The sequence below is a fragment of the Brassica napus genome, chromosome C8 (assembly GCF_020379485.1).
Source record: "Brassica napus cultivar Da-Ae chromosome C8, Da-Ae, whole genome shotgun sequence".
NCBI lineage: Eukaryota > Viridiplantae > Streptophyta > Magnoliopsida > Brassicales > Brassicaceae > Brassica > Brassica napus.
The window spans coordinates 40666728-40686271 of record NC_063451.1 but is presented as its reverse complement, the minus strand read 5'-3'; the positions used below and the strand labels follow the sequence as shown (position 1 = coordinate 40686271).

The 19544-nt window shown below is 34.6% G+C and overlaps 4 protein-coding genes across 7 annotated transcripts; 2 read left to right on the top strand and 2 right to left on the bottom strand.

Annotated features, from left to right (window-relative positions):
* The first annotated feature begins 7805 nt into the window (after positions 1–7805).
* LOC111209053 lies at positions 7806–8501 on the top strand. The gene is made up of 2 exons (XM_022708785.1): positions 7806–7860; positions 8104–8501. The coding sequence occupies exons 1-2, from the start codon at positions 7806–7808 to the stop codon at positions 8499–8501; spliced, it is 453 nt and encodes a 150-aa protein (XP_022564506.1).
* Positions 8502–8983: 482 nt separating this feature from the next.
* Positions 8984–11199, bottom strand: LOC106414016 (LON peptidase N-terminal domain and RING finger protein 3-like). 4 transcript variants are annotated; one of them, XM_048764872.1, is made up of 7 exons: positions 10417–11199; positions 10259–10273; positions 9999–10165; positions 9863–9912; positions 9414–9730; positions 9236–9320; positions 8984–9157 (listed from the first exon to the last, which is right to left on the bottom strand). In XM_048764872.1, the coding sequence occupies exons 1-5, from the start codon at positions 10457–10459 to the stop codon at positions 9652–9654; spliced, it is 354 nt and encodes a 117-aa protein (XP_048620829.1). In that variant the 5' UTR covers positions 10460–11199; the 3' UTR covers positions 8984–9157; positions 9236–9320; positions 9414–9651. The 4 variants fall into 4 exon arrangements, 2 of the variants coding, with proteins under 2 accessions (XP_048620829.1, XP_048620830.1); XR_007327165.1 differs by having other exon boundaries at positions 9809–9912; positions 10259–11198; XR_007327166.1 differs by lacking the exon at positions 10259–10273 and having other exon boundaries at positions 9809–9912; positions 10417–11197.
* A 1379-nt stretch (positions 11200–12578) lies between these two features.
* LOC106413325 lies at positions 12579–14101 on the top strand. Its single transcript, XM_022708909.1, has 5 exons — positions 12579–12675; positions 12760–12961; positions 13070–13213; positions 13305–13454; positions 13524–14101. The coding sequence occupies exons 2-5, from the start codon at positions 12767–12769 to the stop codon at positions 13839–13841; spliced, it is 807 nt and encodes a 268-aa protein (XP_022564630.1). The 5' UTR covers positions 12579–12675; positions 12760–12766; the 3' UTR covers positions 13842–14101.
* A 2005-nt stretch (positions 14102–16106) lies between these two features.
* On the bottom strand, positions 16107–19477 carry LOC106415161 (polygalacturonate 4-alpha-galacturonosyltransferase). The gene is made up of 11 exons (XM_013855798.3): positions 19195–19477; positions 18955–19119; positions 18746–18771; positions 18603–18662; positions 18417–18536; positions 18288–18339; positions 18169–18215; positions 17734–18068; positions 17289–17646; positions 16638–17216; positions 16107–16564 (listed from the first exon to the last, which is right to left on the bottom strand). Exons 2-11 carry the CDS (start codon positions 19115–19117, stop codon positions 16289–16291), a joined length of 2016 nt encoding a protein of 671 aa, XP_013711252.1. The 5' UTR covers positions 19118–19119; positions 19195–19477; the 3' UTR covers positions 16107–16288.
* Between the last annotated feature and the right edge of the window lie 67 nt (positions 19478–19544).

The following is a 19544-nucleotide window of genomic DNA, read 5'->3' as shown; positions in this document are numbered from 1 at the left end:
TTAAAATTTCTCATTTCCTCTTTTTTCTTCATTAGTTCTTTGTTTTCCTTTTTTTCTTTGCAATAATCTGGGTTCTACCTCCCCTTTCTTATCTATTCTTTCTTTTTTTTGTAATGAGTTCCCATTTTAATCATTATTAATTAAATTACTAACAAAAATGAAAATAATTATTTTGGCTTCCAATTTCTCAATTATCTCGTTCATATAAATGATTTCAAATTTAAAATATTGTATTCATTTATTTTAATATTCTATATTTATAACTGAATTAATAATTTATAAAATAATATCACCTCTGATTCTGAAAATATTATTTCCTCATAATATTGTTAAAATAGCTCACAAATCCTACTTTTTCTGATTTCCTTTATATTATGTATTTCAAAAATATTTCAATGAACAATTAATTTTAAAATAATTTTATAAAATATTTATAAAAATTTCGGTTATATAAAATTATTTCAAAAAACAAATATTCAATAAAATATGTATTTCAATAATATTTTAATCAAAAAGTATTAACAAAAATAAATGTAATAAATGTATTTATTAAGACCATGAATGCATTTAAAACATGAAGCTCCAATATAAGAGAGTAAATCAACATGTGGCGAAGAGATAGGAAAAACTTGAGATAGTATTTCAAAAATACAAATTTCCTAAACTATTTTTTTTATCTTTTATATAAAAGTATTCAAATTTAAAATAATTTATTTCATATTTTAAACAAGAAATAATTTCATAAATATTTATAAATTATTTCAGTAATATTTCAAAAAAAAATATTTAGTAAAATATGTATTTCATAATATTTTAATTAACAATTGAATCCAAAATTAAATTAACAAATATTTATATCAATTTTGGTTATATAAAAAATTTAGTAAATATTTATATATATTAATTTTCCTAAAATAATTTTTTTATCTCTTTTATATAAAAGAACTAAAAATTAAAATAATATTTTAATCAACAATTAATTTTCAAAAATTAATTTAATTAAATATTTATATAAATTAATTTTCTTTAACTAAAATTTTATTTCTTTTATATAAAAGAAATCAAATTTAAAATAATATATTCCTGATTTAAATCAAAAATTAATTTCAAAAATATTTATATCAATTATTTCAAAATTATTCATATAAATTACTTCAATAATATTTATATAGTTTATTTCAATAATATTAATAAAAAATTATATAAATTTTGGTTGCATAAAAATATTCCAAAAATACAAATTTAATAAAACTTATATTTCAGTATTATTTTAATAAACTACTATGTGTAATATGAACTACTAGATATTACTTGAACTATTATGTGTAATATGAACTACTATGTACTACTTTGAACTACCTTGAACTACCTTAAAATACTTTGAATTACTATGTTTATGCATGTTTCTAAAAAACCTTAATATTCGTCTTATTGTTTATTTTTAGAAGGTGTATCTCATATATTATGTGATTATATATCCATATATGTGTTATTTGTCAAATTAGACATAAAATACTCTTAGTTACTCGAACTGATATAAAACTTCTCATTTCTATTCAAAACATCCTTATACTTCCATACTAATGTTTTGTTGGGAAGATCATAATGAGATGAATAACATAAAATACATATTTTTTGAAATTTTTTCCTGTCATTGTGTTATATACAACCTAGAAATGTTTAAATACATTGGTATTACTTATAAATTTGAATTTTTGACATGGTATTACTAATAAATATTGAATTTCGCAAAAATATTACTATGAAAAAGGAAATATTACTACAACCTTGAGAACTACTAAGTGCAAATATTCAAGCATTTGTTAGACATAAAATATGGTTAATTTGTCACGTTTTAAATATGTTTTTTACATCTGATATTTTTTTTTCACGTTTCAGACATGTTTTTTTTTTAGTTTTGAAAATGTTTTAGACAAGTTTTTTCGTTGTAAAAAGACTGAAATTACTAAAAATAAAATTTTTAGGTATATCGATATAAAAAAAATATGAAAATATGTTTAAGGATTATTTGATATTATTTAAATAATATTTAATCAGCAATTAATTTTAAAAATAATTTTTTTTTAAACTAAAATGTTTATCCCTTTCAGGCATGTGATAAATATGTTTTACATGCTTATGTGCTAAATATGTTTTACACGTTTTGAAGGTTTTATTTGTTTTAGTAGTTCAATAAATTTAAACATGTGTAAGCCATGTATTTTATGTTAAGACATGTTTTTGCCAACGAAATAACACAAGTATTTTGTATGTTCTAGTAATCTCTAATAAATCCAGTAGTCCAGCTTATTTCTTTTGGCACATAGTAATATTTAACATTCTAGTTATCTAAACCTATTTCAAAACAACATAATACCAATTTTATACACAATATCCAAACTGGCATTGCAACAAACATAACAAAATTTCCTACACAATATTCTTAAATTACATATTTAAATTCTTAGTTAACACTCAGCCATTATATTACAAGCCTTTGTTCCTTATGTTCCATCCTTCTTTCTCTTTCTCTGCATCTTTAGATTCTTTCTCAGCTTCTTCATCAACTTTGTTCCTATTCCATTGGAAACTATGCAAACATATTTAGTTGATCCTTCTCAAATCTATTAGTTGATCCTTTCCAAATCTATTAGTAAATCAAATCTAACAGACACGAAAAATACAAACTCAAACCATAAAAGCAAAGACATTTAGTTACTCAGCCAAAATGAATTCTTCGTTATAAGTAACACTGAACAAGAATCTATGCAAAGTCCATGAGTATTAAAACAAATACTAGAGTACGTAATAGTGGAAGCAGTGGAAACAAACTCAGCAAAATAATCATAAAACAAGAACAAGATGTCCACACATATTACTTAATCAAGTAAATCAACTTGACAAAGTATTAAGCTATGCATATTATTAGAAACGAATTGACCTCTCAACCAAATTATCAAACTTAACAGTCTAGTGGAACCAAGATTGGATCTCAAAATAACTACATGTTCATAAGCCTATAACTAATTTCTAGGTAAAATGCAAGGAAACAGAGTCACCGCTGATTACAAAGTGAACCCAACACTGGAAATTCAACGTGACGAAGTCAATAATGGCCCATGACTAATCCCCACAAAGCATCCAATGATTAATTTGATGTATATAAGCTCAACAAGTAACAGGGTTGGTGAACTGTGTTTACTTGAAACATCAAACCAGGTAGAAAGAAATTTGAATCATCATTGCGCTTTCAACTGACATTACCAAACCAATCTAACAAACAACCCAAACATCAACACTTTCAACACTTTTCATGAACAAACAAGTTCCCCCCCCCCCTAATTTCTCACGAATCCACATCAAAAACGACTAAACAAATTCGAAAACGAACCTGGGTTTCGGGAAAGAAAAGAAGAAAGATGTCGATTTTGAATGCTTCTGCGGAGGTTGAAGAAGGAAGAGAGGAGAGGGATTTCAGTCTCTTTGTTCGTCGGTTTTGATTTCGGCAGAGAGAGAGGTTTTTTTTTAACAGCTTAATGACGATGGAACACGTGTTAGGGTTAAGGAGAGATTCGGGTTAGATCCGACTGGGCATGGTTTGGGTGGGTTTAGCTTAGGTTGGGTTGTAGTTTTGTTAATTCATTAAGGGTATTTGGGTAGTTAGCCACGTTTTGTAATTAAAAATAAATAAAAAAGAAATAAGTTATTAGGATGGGGCATATTAGAATAGACATAGGAGTTAATAGGGCAATATAGAATAAAGTCCTTAGGGGTGAGCATATCGGTTTAGTTTCGGATTCGGTTTGGTTTTGTTAATTTGGGTTTTATAAAACTCAACCCAATTAAAACCAAATAGCTTTGGTTTAGGTTCGGTTTGGGTTTAGTTTGGTTCGGTTTGGTTTAGATTTAGTTTGGTTTTCTTTAAAAATCTATGAAACAAAAAAAATTTAAAGCTAGATGACAAAACTCTTAACCACGTCAAAGAAAGAAATACATAATAAACAAAGAGCAGACTATTTGTAATCTAATTAGTGTAACAAAGACTTGTAACTATTCCAAAACCTATTAACTAAAAGACTTTTTGCATCTACCTTTTTGTTTTTATTGATCTTATAATAACTTTGTTACATAATTTAGAGAATAAAAATTGGAGAAGATGAACGAAACGACATAGTTACGATTTAGATGCTTATAGTTTTTAGGCTTTGTTTTCAGTACAATCTTTAGCTATTAGAATTACTTGAATCATATTTGGATTTTTTTAAAAAATATATGGAAGTTAAGAAAAAATGGAAAACAAAAATTTAACTAAAATTTACAATATGTTAATATATATATATATATTTTTATTTATTTATTTATTTATAGATAAAAATATATTAGATTATTGGTTTGGTTTGGTTTGAAACCATTCGGGTTGAGTAAAACATGAACCAATTGGGTTATGTAAAGCGCACGGTTTGGTTTGGATCGGTTTAATTTCGGTTGGTTTGGTTTGGATCGGTTCGATTCGGTTTGGATTTTTTGCCAACCCCTAGTTCTTCTGAGCTTCCTTTGAGTTTCTCTTCTCGCTTGTGATCTTGCGGAGGGCTGATTTGTAATTATGTTTTAGTTGGGAAGAATACGTCGGTCCGGTTTAGGCCCAACTCAACATAGTTGTTGGGCTTTACAGAAACAACTATTCTGATCCAAACAATGCTTTAAGTTTTTACCAATACTAGAGACTTTTCTGGACTACTCCCGGTTTTTCATATATATTAAATAAATTTTGATGTTCATTTTTATTTGAATATTTAAATCTAAAATATCAATTATTTATTTGTACATTTGCCAAAAAACTCAAGTCCGAGAGTATTTTAATCGATTTGGACCACTCATCTAATCTTGATGGGAGCTATTGAAGGGCTGCAGAACATGAAATGGACTGTTGGGAGAGGAAGATGATCTTATTTCCTCTGTTAATTGTTTTCTTCATGAAAGATGTTTTAGTTTTTATAATTTCGAAATAGTTCACTCATAAACTAATATGAATAATGATTAATTTTTGAAGTGTATTAGTTGAATTGGTTATTAATTAACTGGTTTTGTTCAGTTACAGTACTGAAATGATAAAAATTATTTATAAATTTATCTACTTTATTTTCTTTATAAACTTACCTACGTTTGTTTGTTCCATTTGACGTTTTGATTTATTAGTTTAATTTAATTTTTTTTCTTGGTTGTCTATTTTTATATATCCATTTAATCGTGTTGTGGAAGGAAAATATGATTTTTCAAAAATTAGTTCAGACTCCAGTTTATCGTTTATAATATTTTTAGACAAAGTTTTTAAGATATATAAAAGTATTTATCTATTAAATGATACATAAAAACTTTAGGAGATATTATTCATTAAAGGATTTGAATAGAGTATAAATCGAAAGAAAATCTATTATTATTCAATAACTGATTTTAATTCTTTTTTATAAATCTAGTGTTATTAGTTCTTGTATTTATAGTATCATTATTAAAAAAAATGTCGTTATTCAGCCTAAGATTTGAAATAATGAATTAAAATTTAGTGTTATTCATGTATGGATTGATTTTCATTGTGAAAAGAGTTATTAAAAAGTTGCATGGTTTTGATATTAAGTTTATGAGTAAATTTTAGCAATCAAAATCCAAACCTCACCCAAAGATTTTCAGTTGAAAATTCAGAGTTATCAACTCACTTTTTTTTCGTCTTTATTTTCTTCTTTCTTTCAATTTTTCTTCTTGTTCTTTTTAAAAATAGACTTCCGTGAGTCCCTTAAGATGGTGATGCAGATTTTCTAAATTTTATTATTGACTCAATCTTCAATCATAATCTCTTAAAAGTGCTATTTTCATCCCAAGATTCCCAACGTTAGATTCTTTGCTGCAACAAATAAAGTATGTAATCTTCAAAAAAAAAACAAATAAAGTATGTATTCTATCAAATTCAAAATGTATTATTTGATTCAAAAGGATCATCTTCAATGCTAGTTTTTATAGTTATAATTCAAGAGGGCATTCTACACGACTATAATCAATAATTCTAATAGTGAATCATTCTAAAATCAATAGTGAATCATTCTAAAATCTAACATATTTGAATTGATAAATCAAATAATAATAATTCTAAAATTTACCTATTTTAAAATTCGTTGGTATAGATTGCAACAGAAAATTACACATCATTGATCAGTTAAAATATTACAGATTTGAAATCTGTTGGAGTTGAGTTTAATATCTAAACCGAATAACAGTACCTTAATAATTTATCCGGAAGTCCACGGAATAATTTGTAACATTCCGAGTTGTGATATGTGAAAAGGCTTAAGAGAATTGATTTGGATACCTATGTCATCAAAGTTGACTTACCTTTTCTGGAGCACATCCTGAAAGGACTGCAGAGTTAAGCGTGCTTGAGCTGGAGCAGTGGAAGGATGGGTGACCTATCGGGAAGTGATTCGCGATAGCGTGCGAGTGAGGCCAAAGCATGGGAAAAGGTCGGGTGGTGATTGCAGGGTCAGTAAACAATGATTTCAAGCCTTCAGAAATTAACGGACCGACCGTCGGATGGGATAGGGCCCACGGGCCGAGAGAGCGGGCGTGGGTGGCCCATTAGCTGTGGGCGGTCGGGGCGTTATAAGTGGTATCAGAGCTGGTTAGCCATCTCAGTTCTGACCTGAGTGGCGTCTTGAGACCTGTCGTGGGCCGCAACGAGGACGTTGCGTTCTTTGAGAGGGGGTGAATTGTAACATCCCGAGTTGTGATATGTGAAAAGGCTTAAGAGAATTGATTTGGCTACCTATGTCACCAAAGTTGACTTACCTTTTCCGGAGCACATCCTGAAAGAATTCCAGAGTTAAGCGTGCTTGAGCTGGAGTAGTGGAAGGATGGGTGACCTATCGGGAAGTGATTCGCGATAGCGTGCGAGTGAGGCCAAAGCATGGGAAAAGGTCGGGTGGTGATTGCAGGATCAGTAAACAATGATTTCGAGCCTTCAGAAATTAACGGACAGACCGTCGGATGGGATGGAGCCCACGGGCCGAGAGAGCGGGCGTGGGTGACCCATTAGCCGTGGGCGGTCGGGGCGTTATATAATTATTGCTAATTGATTTTTTTCTGCCCTTAAGGTGGAGAACTGAACCAAGAATTAGCTTTCTTTATCATCAATCGAATCACTGTTCGTCACCCAGGATTCTATTTTATCATCAATCCAATCATCGCTCACGTTTTTTCTAATATGTAGCATGAGTATGTCATGCCCTGGTCCGAACTCCAGTAAAATGTAAAGCAAGGTGAAGGCGCAGCCACGGATGTAAAGTCTTCAAGCATCGTATCTCTCTTGTCATCGAATTCTTCTGAAAAGAAAGCTACTTCCTGCAACCAAGTAGCGTGTTCTATAAGGTATGCGGCCATCACTACATCTCCTCGCCTCCCTTTGTAACCGTGCCACTCGAAATCTTCAAAAGTGTGCAACAAACACTTGGGAACAGAACTCGGTGGTTTCCAGCAATCCGGGGGTTCTATACTTGTAAGCGAAAGATCATGTTCCTAAGACCCAAACACAGTTCAACACGGTCAAATCATATCGGGAAACTCCATTAGTGGTGCTTTCTGAAGAGTACCGAAGAAAAATAAAATAATAAAATATGTAAAAGTAAGAGAGAGAAAAGCAAAAAGAGGAGGTACGATTGTTCAGAAACGAAATCATTCCATTTGTGTAGTATTTTTTCAGTTATTAAATTAAATCAAATAAATAAATTCTGTTAAAAATATTGATATAAATGCATAAGAAAATGTGTCTGAGATACTTACCCAATGCTGCTGCCCTTAGAACATCTGCAGCAATAAGTTTGTTTATCCACTTCTCTCAACATAAAATTATTAATATGTTAATTAGATAAATAAAATTTATTGCTGTAAAATTTGTTGTGTCATTTAATGAATGACATCTGTAGAAAAACTCTCTTAAAAAAAAGGTGCGAAACTGCGAAAACATGATTAAGGCATGAGCTATCTCTCTCCACCCAAACCAGCTTCGATCGCCTTGCCCCCCACCTATTTTCCCACAAGGCACTCTGGTGGTTAATGTAGACGCAGCGTGGGATGCCAACACCGGAAAATGTGGTATAGGAGGTGTCTACTCGGGTGAAGTCCTGAATCATCCTCCGGCCTTCTCCGGAGCTTGTGGTCATGTATCATCGGCTATCATGGCGGAAGCCATTCCCGTTCATCGCGCGGTCTCTAATGCCATGTTCTCAAACGTCCGATCCCTGGCGGTTCTCTCTGATTCATCTTCCCTCATCAAGTTATTGAAGGCGGAGGAGCATCTACCTGAACTGTTCGGTATCATGTTTGATATCTATCACTATGTTTCTCTCTTTGATGTCATCTCCTTTAGTTTTATCTCTCGTAATTTCAATTCCGAGGCAGAATCTGCTTTCGCTGGCTCTGTAATGAGCTCTGTAATGAACTCCGCTTTAGGAGAGTAAACTCTAGTTCTAATGAATGCAATGTTTGCCCAAAAAAAAAAAAAAAAAAAAGGGTTGGTTCCACCACAAAAAGAGAAGAAGCGACGCCAAAGACGCCAGATCTGGCGTCGATGCTTGAGCTGTTTTGCAGGTCACACTGACACGTGGCGGTCCGCGATTGGTTCATTTTTTTTTTAAATCAGAGAAAAAAAAAAAAAAATTAAGCACCTCACTTGTGCTGCTAGGGTTAATGGTGTTCTGAGTCTCTTCTTAACCAATCGCTTTTCTTGTTTTTTGATTTCTCTTTCTTACTTTTTATTTTTATACTAATATTTTTATTCAGATACTCTTAGAGCACCATTATCCTAGAGACCCTAAATGAGTTTCTTATTTTTTTTTAATACTTTTTAATTGTAAAAATGAATTAAGAGACCGGATTAAGAGACCTTAAAATTTACGTGCTCCATTGCAAGTCTCTTATTTAAAAGTTAAAAAAAAAAAAATTAATTAAACACCAAATTTTTTTGATTTTTCTTATTAACTTAAACTTTTTCTTAAAACATAGTACATGCTAACTCTATATTCAAGTTCTTAGATTGAAAAACTTACAAAAGAACCAAGCACAAGGGGATTCACAGCATTTGGAGTTTTCACCACTTTGAGTTTGTTATCTGCGTCTGAAAGAAGAGGGATAACAAGAGTAAGGAAGGAGATAATAATAATTATCAAAACATGCAGAGACTAATCTTGCATACCTCGTTAAGCAGTGGTTCTCTATCTATGCAAGACTTAAATTTTACTCTTAGCATACTGAAAAGAGGCAATGCATCCCTCTGCAACCTGTATCAGTACATCAAATTTGTTTAGGTAACAACAAAAGAAAGGCTAGAGCCGTTGATGAAGAAGAAGTGAAAATTGTCACAGCCACCGTACCGCCAAAGGCAGACGCAAATTCCTACCGCTGTAACCGCAACGCAAACGCTGCATCGCTATCTTGATCCAACCTCACGCCTCTCCTCCTTCTCTCTTCAGACACAAGTAACCTCGATATATCGTCTCTCTGCAACCTAGCTTGAAACGCCGTATCTCTGTTCCTGCTTGTTACCTTCTGATTAGAGTCTCTAGGGCTTGGCGTTTCCTTGGTTAGGAAATTAGCAGAAGCAGCACCTCTCTATGCTTCCACTTCTTTAGGGAACATAAGCTGGATTGTGTTCCAAAGAACTGTATTAACCGTGCAGTATTTGCCATTTCTGCATGTTAAACACCATTGTTAGATAAAGTTCGAAGCTTTAAATCTCATTAACTCACAAAAGACAACAAGTCAGTACCAAATTCACCGCACAATGACAACTCTGTGGTGTTTGTTGTGTAGTAAGATGTACCTGTGTCCACAAGTTGTAGTACTTGGTTCATAACAAATCTCAAGACAAATCTGCAGAATCACAAAGCAAAGTTTCAATTTTAAGAACACTAATCAAGGAATAATGATGAAAAAGTTATCAAGATTCAGATTCGTACTGCACAAGACAACTCGTCTCGAAGCTTATCAATGCAAGGAAGCGCAACAGAAGTTGTGTTCTTCTCCTCTGGCAAGATCTTCTCATCCTTCTCTGCTCTCTTCTCTTCTTTTGTTTCTGATTTTGTCTCCTTGTTCTTTCTATTCTTCTTCTCTGCAGATCTTTCCTCTGAAACCAAAACAGAACAAAAAAAAAATCAATCTTTATCTCTAATTTAATGGATCTTAATGTTTCCAGAATAGAATCAATAATAGCAAGTACCTTCCCGTAACATATCTGCCGAGCAAACAAAAAAAAAGGCTAATGCTTTTAATCTCATATTCAAAAGTAAGAAACAACATCAAAGATCCAAACTTTAACCGATTAACAGAGTCAAAAAGAGGTATTTCGATACTTGATGAATTGGGTAATGAAGGAACCTGGCACTGAAGGATTTGTACATCTGCAAAGCTCCGTAGGCATTACCTTCCTCTACCACTTTCTTCAATTTGTCAACGGAGGAGGAGGTGAAGCAACTGAGACGGCGGCGATTCCGGTGGTGGAAGTTTCGGAATCAAACCGAATCAGTCGAGAAAGAGAGATGAGAGAGAGACTGAGATGTCGCGTTAGGACGCGTGTACCGTAAGGGACGTCTCTTGTAGCGCTTAATTAAGCGACGTCTTTTGCATTATTAAGGTTTTTTTTTTAAAAAAAAAAACGTAAGAGACGGGGCTTAGCACCCGCGATAATGATGCTCTTAGTAAATTTGACCGATGCATAAGGATGTAACAAAAAAAACATTATTTAATTAAGCAACATAAGCGTACATCATGGAAAGGGGGTTAAACCCGGGTCTATTAAAGACACAGACCTAACCCCCGGGTGGGAGGTGCAATCCACGGATGGATCCTCTCCCGGGTATTCAAATGGGCTGTAAGCATGAGCCCATATCCGCGTGGCCACATGTGGAACTAATAATTTCGCACTAGAGGGAAGTCGATCCCTGGCCTGGACCAACAGGGCAACTCCTCTTCTAGTGGAAACCAGTAGACCACCACGATGTGGTTAGCGTACATCATGGAGTTTGAGAAATCTTAGCTTGGGAGAATCTTGGAGCATATGAGTGACAAGATCCCACCAACCGTGAACACATGTATTCAGTGTCAGATAAACGAGATTGTGGAAGATCATGCTACGAGGAGACAGCACCTATACACAGCAGCAGCAACAACTTATAATAAAAAGAGGAAGAAAAACATTCTGTTGATTTTAATATATATATATATAGTGGTACGTACCTCTAAAAATGATAAACATAGAGAAAGCGCGCGGGCACAAGTAAAAGCTTTCAGAAATTTGTGGTCACGTACTCCACAAGTGATGTCAACATATGCCTCTTCTAACTTAGGCATATACTCAATTCGATGGTAGTCGTTAAAGACATCATCCTTAATGTACAGGCTCACGAGAGACCTAGCATCTATCACAAATCCGCTACCCTTTTGGCCTCCTGTGTAATTGACCATGTTCAATTTCCGCAGAGAAGGCACCACGATATCCACGTCTATATCCTCTCGGTGCACAACAAGATGGTCAAGATTAGGACAACCGGATAAAAGCCTTGTGAGAGACGACACCTCCACATTTATAATTTCCAAAGTTTTCAGAGACGGGAGACAAACAGAAAAAGGAATATCATTCAAACAAAAGCAACCACTTAGTTCCAAGGTTTCTAGTGTTTCACATGTATAGATGCTACTCGGCAAACTGATCATGGTCCCTTTCTCCTCATAAGGAAGGGTATTAACTATAATCGCATGCACACGGTGACAAACTGCTGTTTCAATCCATATCCCAACATCTATTGCTTGAAAATTGGGACCTAGAGTGAGAGTCAAGCTCTCTAGAACCGGTGCCTTATTCGACATCAAAGACCCGTAAACAAACTTCGTGAAGGTCGCATAGTTTTCATCACTGTAACTGCTATCATCATACTCAAGCTTTGGAACTAAGCTCCAAAAAAGCAGCCATCTTTTCGACAAGCAACATGTGGCCATGACATGTTTCGTCGGGACAAGTGATAGTATTCGGATGAGCAAGTCATCTGACAATTGACTGATCATGTCCATGTTTCACTGCCTAAACTGCAAAATAATAAGAACGGCAGGTGTGCTTACTATTGAGTATTGGAGACGAGAGAATTTTTTTTTGGTCGGCCGACGAGAGAATCTGAAAGAAATCAAACCTAATTTCTTCTTTAAAAACCTCGGTTTTTTTTTCGAAGATATAATTTACAAAAAAAAAACTTACAAATATCTTTTAGTTATTACGGAATATTTACATATTCGTATATATCCACTCCGAACTAGTCCGTATTTACTCTATTGTGAAACTAGCAGATTTCCATATTATGTAACTTCTCTCTTCAAACACTTTCTCATTCTCAACAAAGTTTTTCATTCCAACAGGGACAACATTAATACTTACTTGTACGTCAACAAAGAAGTCACGAGACTTTAGCTGCCTTGATATGTTTCATTTTTACTCGGCGGTACGTTAACGTAAGGTACACTCACCTTCTTTATTCTTTCAGTTATATATATATGTGTTGTCTATATTTAAACTTATACTTTTTTCTAAGGCGCCTGAAACCATATAGTATATACAATACATGATTTGTGCCGTTGACCTTTCCCCCGGTAAGTCAATTAACTCTTTGTCCCGTTATCTATATCTCAGACACTCTTTCCATCGTCATATCTCTTTGGGGCCTAAATTTTCAGTGTGTAAATGGGCATATTTCCTGAGTTTGGTGGCTGGATCAGTCAGAACACTCAACAGCCTAAAAAATCTGAAAAAGTGAAATCCAAGCCTGTGAGAGAGACAAAAACTCACGATGAGAGAGATGAGACGAAGGAGCAATTAAAACTGTGGAGAGATGCAAATAAGAAGGAACAATATCATGAACCTTCTCCTACGGTGAAGGTAAGATTAAATCAGCTAACAAGATTACAAAACATTTGCCTCGATCTATATATATATAGAACTATGAAATGATCCATAATTTTCATTTATATTTTCTTATATTTGAAGGTGCATACGGACCATAATATTGATAGCTTTTCCAGTATAAAAATGGAATTTACATTAGGATTGCCACCTCAAGCAGCTTACGACGTTTTAACTAATCAAGACAACAAAACATACTCCAGAGAAATCAATGGCCGCCCACTTCTGGTTTGTTATTTACTTATCATTGTATAATTCAAATGTGTATATTTAAGAGCTTTTTAAAAAATAATAGAAGAAATTTTTTTTTTTTATGAAGAAAGCCATATCAAGAAAAGTTACATCAGAGAGAGGTATAGGGAATAGGCCGATCCTGGAGGTTGATAAAGAGTTGTCATGGAACTTCCTTTTCTTTTCAGGAACTATCCCAATACGTCTAAATGTCCTCGAAAACCCAAAAGAACTTTCGGTAAGAATCAATGTTTTTGTTCAAGTCTTGGAAAATTTAATTAGGGTTTCTCCTGCTTATTGCTGGCAGACATATAACTGGAAAAGGAGAAAAGGAATGGACTACATGGAAACGTTCGAGGTCAACTATACAGTAGAGCCAATGTATGTCGATGCAGAACGCTTGTGCAAGCACAAGAAGCCGAAGAGTAGAGAAGAATACAGAAAATGTAGTGGTGGAAAAGGATTGATTGCGTCCAAGGTTAAAGTTGACCAGAATTTTAGGCCTTCTTTTCCTTGGAATCTGCCACTGCTGTCTTCCTACTTTCGCCGGTTCACTGTTGAGACCACTAAGAAAGTGGCGGAAGATTTTCAAACGCGGGCTGGCGATATCCGACATCGGTTGTAACGTCTGAGTCTTGCGCAAGGGCGGGGGTGAAAGCGACGAACAAATTTTCTTAGACATGATATTAATTATGTTATATCGATTATTTGCATCGGTAAAATAAGAAATTTTACAACCCTGAAAAGGCAGAAAACAGATGCAATATACTATATGGCTTAATATACGGTAGATTTTCAATAAACTATTCCCTCTGTTCCTAAAATGAAGATTTTCTGGAGTTATTTTTTGTTTCAAAATAATAAATTTTCTAGAATTTTAAGGTATTTTTAATAGTTAATGTTGATAAATTGTATGCTTTTAAAAAAAAATTAATTGAAAATATTTGAATTAATTAAATACAATTGGTTGATGGTTATTGGAAAATATATAGTAAAAATAAACAATAAATTTAATTGTAAACATTTATTATATTCTTAATATGCATGAATACACTATAGAATCTTTTTTTCAAGAAGTAATATTTAATAAATTAATAAATGCTATAAATTAATAATTTTGTTAGATTTGAATTGAACCCGTTCAAAATATGATATAAATCGATAAGTTAATAAGATAACAATATTTTAAAAGATTTTATGTAAATACATAGTCATATTAAAATTATAAATTAATAATTTATATATTTATATATAGTTTATAGGAGAATTTGTAAAAAAATGATCTAAAATTTAATTTTAAATACAAAAGTATACCAAAACTCTAAGCGTTTCAGTAGATTAGAAGAGAATATAGAGCGATGCGAAAGAAAATAACACTTTATTGTTTTCGTTTCAAAACACCGAAAAAATGTTTTGGTATAGAAGACGGAAGGCGAAACCCTAGAAACATCGTCTAGCTCATGAATATGATATGGGCCCAGTCTATAACAAAAGGTAGCAGCCTATTATGCATGAATTACAACATTTTGGTAGAGGGATACGTGTTGCGCTGTGGTCGACCGAATTGTTGACATGGCAGATCGAAAAACAATTATATAGATAATATATAATCTATTCATATCACATAAAAGAACATCACAACTATCAGCTAGACAAGTCTGGGCTTTGTCTAATATTCCTTATCCAAGGCATGGTTTTGATTCAGAGTCTGTATTTGCCAATATGAAATATCTTCTGCAGCTGATTAAATTGGAAGGAAGGGAGTATAAGCAAAGAAGGGCAATCCCATGGCTTATGTGGAACATTTGGATAGACAGAAACAAATTTTTATTTGAAGGTTTGGTTCCTAATGCATTGGATGTTGTTCAGAGGAGTTTGGAAGAAGCTGAGAATTGGTTTCAGGCTCAAGCTTGTGATACGCAGGAAGAAGATCAACAAAAGAAAATGGAGGTGGCTCGCAAGAAAGGTTGGAAGTGTCCCCTCCCGGAGTGGAAGAAGTGTAATATTGGATTCTGTTGGTCAAAAAAAGAGAAAATGGTTGGAGCTGCGTGGGTGTTAAGAGATGAAAGAGGAGTGGTTATCCTACATAGTAGGAGACTTTTTTCTCAGATGGAGAATTTGGATCATGCAAAGTTTTCAGTGTTATCTTGGGCCATTGAAAGCTTGGCCTTTCATCGTCAAGTTAAGGTGGTGTTTGCTTTTTCTGATCTTTCGGTGGTGGAAATGATAAACAATCCCATTAGATGGCCTGCGTTTAGTCATGTTTCATCGGCCTTGCTTGCGATTTTATCTACGATTAAGGAATGGAAATTAGTTTTTGAGTTTCAGGTAGCTAATAGAGGAGCTTTTCTCATTGCTCAAAGTGCTCTTCATCCTTCTTTTGCTCAATTGTATGTTGCTCCTGGCCTTCCCTTGTGGTTATACGAGCTCTTTGACGTTGAGAGAACCCTTACCTCTTTGTAGCTTTGGTTGATGGAGACCTTTTCGTTGATCGGAGAACTGTTGGTTGTTTTTGGTTTAGCTCCTTGTGTTGGTTTTACAGATAGCCTTTTAAGTTCTTAAATGATTATGTTTCTTGCCTTGGATGGTAACTTGGTAAAGCTGTTTGTAATTGAAACTCGTTAAAGTAATATAATATCATCAGTTGACTTAAAAAAAAAAAAAGAACATCACAACTTCTATTAAACTTATCTACTTCCACTTATTTCTCTTATAAAGTTTGTACAGAGCCATCAATAAACAAAATATTTAGTCATAAAAAAATTGAATACCAAATCAATTAAATAGGCGTTAAAAATATTTTTTATGCTCAAATATAAAATTTATATTTCAATACAATATTTTTTAAATATATTTTTTGAACTTTAATATTGTTTAGGTAAACACACTCTGCGCAAGCAGGTATTATTATCGAATAAAATTTGGAATAACAAAAGTGTTTTTAACCCGAAAGTAAGAAAAGAATACGACTAAACAAAGATATTAATAAACAATTAACAGTGTAGAAATAAAAAATAACGCCATGGGGAACAACATAAGATTACTAGAAATCATCTAATAGTGATTTGAATTTTATTCATGAAGGTTGCATCTACGAAGATAAGGGTGATCAAACTTGATGTACTTGGTCCAATACGGTCGATACTTGGACATAGCTAACTCCAACCATGGTTTCATGTTCCCGTTATAGTGAACCACAGCTGCGTTCTGAATGTCTTTCTTCGCGATACTCGGGTTATAACCAAGTCCCAACACGTGCCACGACTTGTCTAAAGGATGTGTTAGTCCGTAAAACGTTATTAATCCTGGTGGTAGTGTCCCTAGCTTCCACAGTGTCCTGTTCTCATTCTACACAACAATAACCATTAGTAAAACTACAAACCCCACATGAGGCAAATGTGCAAAGAGTTGAGTTACATACCATGTTCTGCCACTTATGGTAGATACCAGTGATATCTCTCTTCTTCCACTCCTTTAGGTCGAACATGTTCATCCCATAAGCCCATCCACAAGCGTTTGGGTTGAAGTTCCTGGCGATGTGAGGATTCGAGAAGTTGAGATACTTGTCGAACCTGTGGAAACTCTCCCCGCAGGTTTCGACTGCACCGTTGACTTTTCCGTTCAGGTTGACTTCCCAGAGCGGAGTCAGGTCCTTCTGGACGATGATGTCGTCGTCTAGGAACAGGATTTTGTTCAGCTTGGGATAAACCTCGGGGAGGTAGAATCTCAAGTGATTCAACATGGACAGGTACTTCGGGTTTCTGTACTTGAGATTCGAAGAGCCTGAGCTTGGATGATCTGCTTTGAAATAGTACTCTTTCATCGCTGCGGATTCGAGCTGACGAAGAACAGGGCAGTAAGATGAATTGAGCCACTTAAACTCATCCACGTTTTCAACATGTATGGTTGCTTTCCCAGGTGGGTTTAGGAGGAACCACATGTTCATTGCTGCGAAGTTGAGTTTATCCGTCACAAGGTGAAAAACATGCTTCGAAGGATCCTGAGGAAATGAAATAAGATCAGCAAGCAAATCCATTTTCAATTTCAGGTGATAAGAAAAGATTGTTTTCACCTTTGCATTCATGATGGTCGAGTTAACGACGACTGAGGCAGCTAATACATTGTCAGAAAAGAGGGCATAGTGATAAAGATTTGGGTTTTCTCGGTTTTCACGGCGAGGGAACTTTCTTTTCTCCGGTGAAAGAAGATAGTAATCAATGGTCAAGCGCATTGACAGGCAGTGGATAGGATTTGGAATTGTTTTTGCTGCTAACTGAGCCAGGAAGGTACTCTGCTTCTTCAAGCTCCTGACTTGTTCATCGGCTGTTTGAAGCATTGCTCTCAGCTTTCCAGTAACCAACTTGCAGTCATATAACTGCATCTTAGCCTTAGACAAGACTTGACCCATGTCTCTGAGTTTATCATGAGCACTACATGAAAAGTCATTTTACACAGAACGTTACTTTATGAAAAACCACCAACAGTGAAAAGAAGGCACATAGTAGAAAGCATTTTACCTCCGGGGAAGATCAGCATCAGTTGTTGCTTCAGCCAAAACACGTTGGCTGTCCTTGATTCGGGCCTGGAGTTCTTGTAACAACTCAGTCTTGTTTTTCAGTTTGGCAATACCACTGTAGACTCTAGCCATGATCACTTGATCCCTCATCAAGCGTATATTTGAATCAGAGTTGTCGTTGTCGTTTTCTCTTCTCCAAATACTGTATTTTCCAAGGACTGCAGAATCAACAGACTTTGAGCGCTCGATGGCCGCATTTTCCAGCTTTAGAATCGTGTCATCGTTGCGCTGGACCAGCTCATTTGCTCGCATCTCACGCCTTTTCTCTCTTAGTTGCTGAAAATTTCGAGGTAGATAAAAGGACAATTCTCCATCATAAATGTATGTATATGTCGCATCCAGATTTTGAACTTTAAGTAAATAAAATAACAATTACCCTTCTGTAAAACTTTGCAGGTGTCTCAACTTTCTGATGGCTACCACCTGCATCAGCGATAACAAAGAAGAGTCAGAGATCAAAAACATCGAAATAGATACTTAAATAAAAGCCACTACCTTTAGAAGTAATATCACGTTTTGCATTCATGGCACTAGATGTTGTTTGATTCTGCATAAAGTAGATCAAAAGTTTAAAGCTTCGAGCCGAAATAATCGAATAACCAAAGTAACAAAACTAAACCACACCTGAGAGTTTCTAACGGAGGTGTCTACTTCTCGATATGATGCAGACAAGTTGTTTTTCTTGAAAGAATCAAGGCTAAAAGGACCCAAATCAGCTGTGCTAGCTGTGATAACATCCAATACCTGATGAGGAGTTAAAAAACTAGTAAGAAAGGAGCATAAACCAAACTAAGTATTTAAAACACTTGCCTCTTTAGAGAAGAGAGATCTAAGAGATTGCATAGCTAAACGTTCTCTCCAGTCAAGATCCTGCAACAACCAACCAATCAAACAACATCACTTACTTGTGTTAAAACATAGATTCATAATATAAAAAGGAGTTTCCAGCTCACCTGCTTCAGTGAATCATTTGAATAATCTGCAGCAACGAAAGTAAAGCTCTCGTGTCAGATAAATGAATTACATAATCACAAAATCGAATAAAACAGAAACAAAGCCAGATCTTATAATCAGTGTCACACATCGAGCGAATAATGCAACTCGATCTCTACATGAATCGTAGTAAGGATAAAAAAGATAAGGGCGCGCAATAATGCAATACCGTTAGAGGAATCGATGTACACTCCACGACCAACGAAGAAGACGAGAGGTGCGAAGACACAGAAAAAAACGAGGAGGACAAAGGCAGATCGAGATCCACCACCACCTCCACCTCCTCCTCCTCTAATCCGGTTAACTCCCAATAACCCTCGCTTCAGCGCCATTCCTGTCAAACAAACCCTAAATCAAGCAACGAAACGAATAATTGAGGAGGAGAGTGAGCAGACGATTAAATTCGTACTCGGAATCTAGAAGAGATGAAATGTGTGCGAGATTTTGAGAAGAATCCGGCGTCGGAAAGGCCTCACGGGTGATAAACTAAAACGCCATTAACAATTTAACCAATCATAGGCGGGAGATCTGACAACTCGAGCACAATCCGCGACGAAGAGCGAGAGTGATAGATAATGGACGCGAAGAAGAAGAAGAAGATGATTGGTATCTAACGTTGATTCACCGACTATTAACCAATCGCTATCAACGCCAGGATCTGTGGCTTTTTTCTCTTTTTGCAGAGAACCTCACACGCACGCAGGCGTGTACTCGTCGATCTCTTTATCAATTTCACAATTTGGATTCTCCTTTCCGGTT

What these genes read in the sequence shown, in the direction of transcription:
- LOC111209053 (XM_022708785.1), top strand. Translation starts at nt 7,806, where the DNA reads ATGTGTCTGAGATACTTACCCAATGCTGCTGCCCTTAGAACATCTGCA. An exon ending in TAGAACATCTGCAGCAATAA is followed by an intron (nt 7,861 to 8,103) that starts GTTTGTTTATCC and finishes TGGTTAATGTAG; the next exon opens with ACGCAGCGTGGGATGCCAAC.
- LOC106414016 (XM_048764872.1), bottom strand. Translation starts at nt 10,459, where the DNA reads ATGCCTACGGAGCTTTGCAGATGTACAAATCCTTCAGTGCCAG. An exon ending in GAGACGAGTTGTCTTGTGCA is followed by an intron (nt 9,913 to 9,998) that starts GTACGAATCTGA and finishes GTGATTCTGCAG; the next exon opens with ATTTGTCTTGAGATTTGTTA. An exon ending in ACTACAACTTGTGGACACAG is followed by an intron (nt 9,731 to 9,862) that starts GTACATCTTACT and finishes TTTAACATGCAG; the next exon opens with AAATGGCAAATACTGCACGG.
- LOC106413325 (XM_022708909.1), top strand. Translation starts at nt 12,767, where the DNA reads ATGGGCATATTTCCTGAGTTTGGTGGCTGGATCAGTCAGAACACTCAA. An exon ending in TCAATGGCCGCCCACTTCTG is followed by an intron (nt 13,214 to 13,304) that starts GTTTGTTATTTA and finishes TTTTTTATGAAG; the next exon opens with AAAGCCATATCAAGAAAAGT. An exon ending in AAAACCCAAAAGAACTTTCG is followed by an intron (nt 13,455 to 13,523) that starts GTAAGAATCAAT and finishes TATTGCTGGCAG; the next exon opens with ACATATAACTGGAAAAGGAG.
- LOC106415161 (XM_013855798.3), bottom strand. Translation starts at nt 19,117, where the DNA reads ATGGCGCTGAAGCGAGGGTTATTGGGAGTTAACCGGATTAGAGGAGGA. An exon ending in GTACATCGATTCCTCTAACG is followed by an intron (nt 18,772 to 18,954) that starts GTATTGCATTAT and finishes TCGTTGCTGCAG; the next exon opens with ATTATTCAAATGATTCACTG. An exon ending in CCTCCGTTAGAAACTCTCAG is followed by an intron (nt 18,340 to 18,416) that starts GTGTGGTTTAGT and finishes TACTTTATGCAG; the next exon opens with AATCAAACAACATCTAGTGC.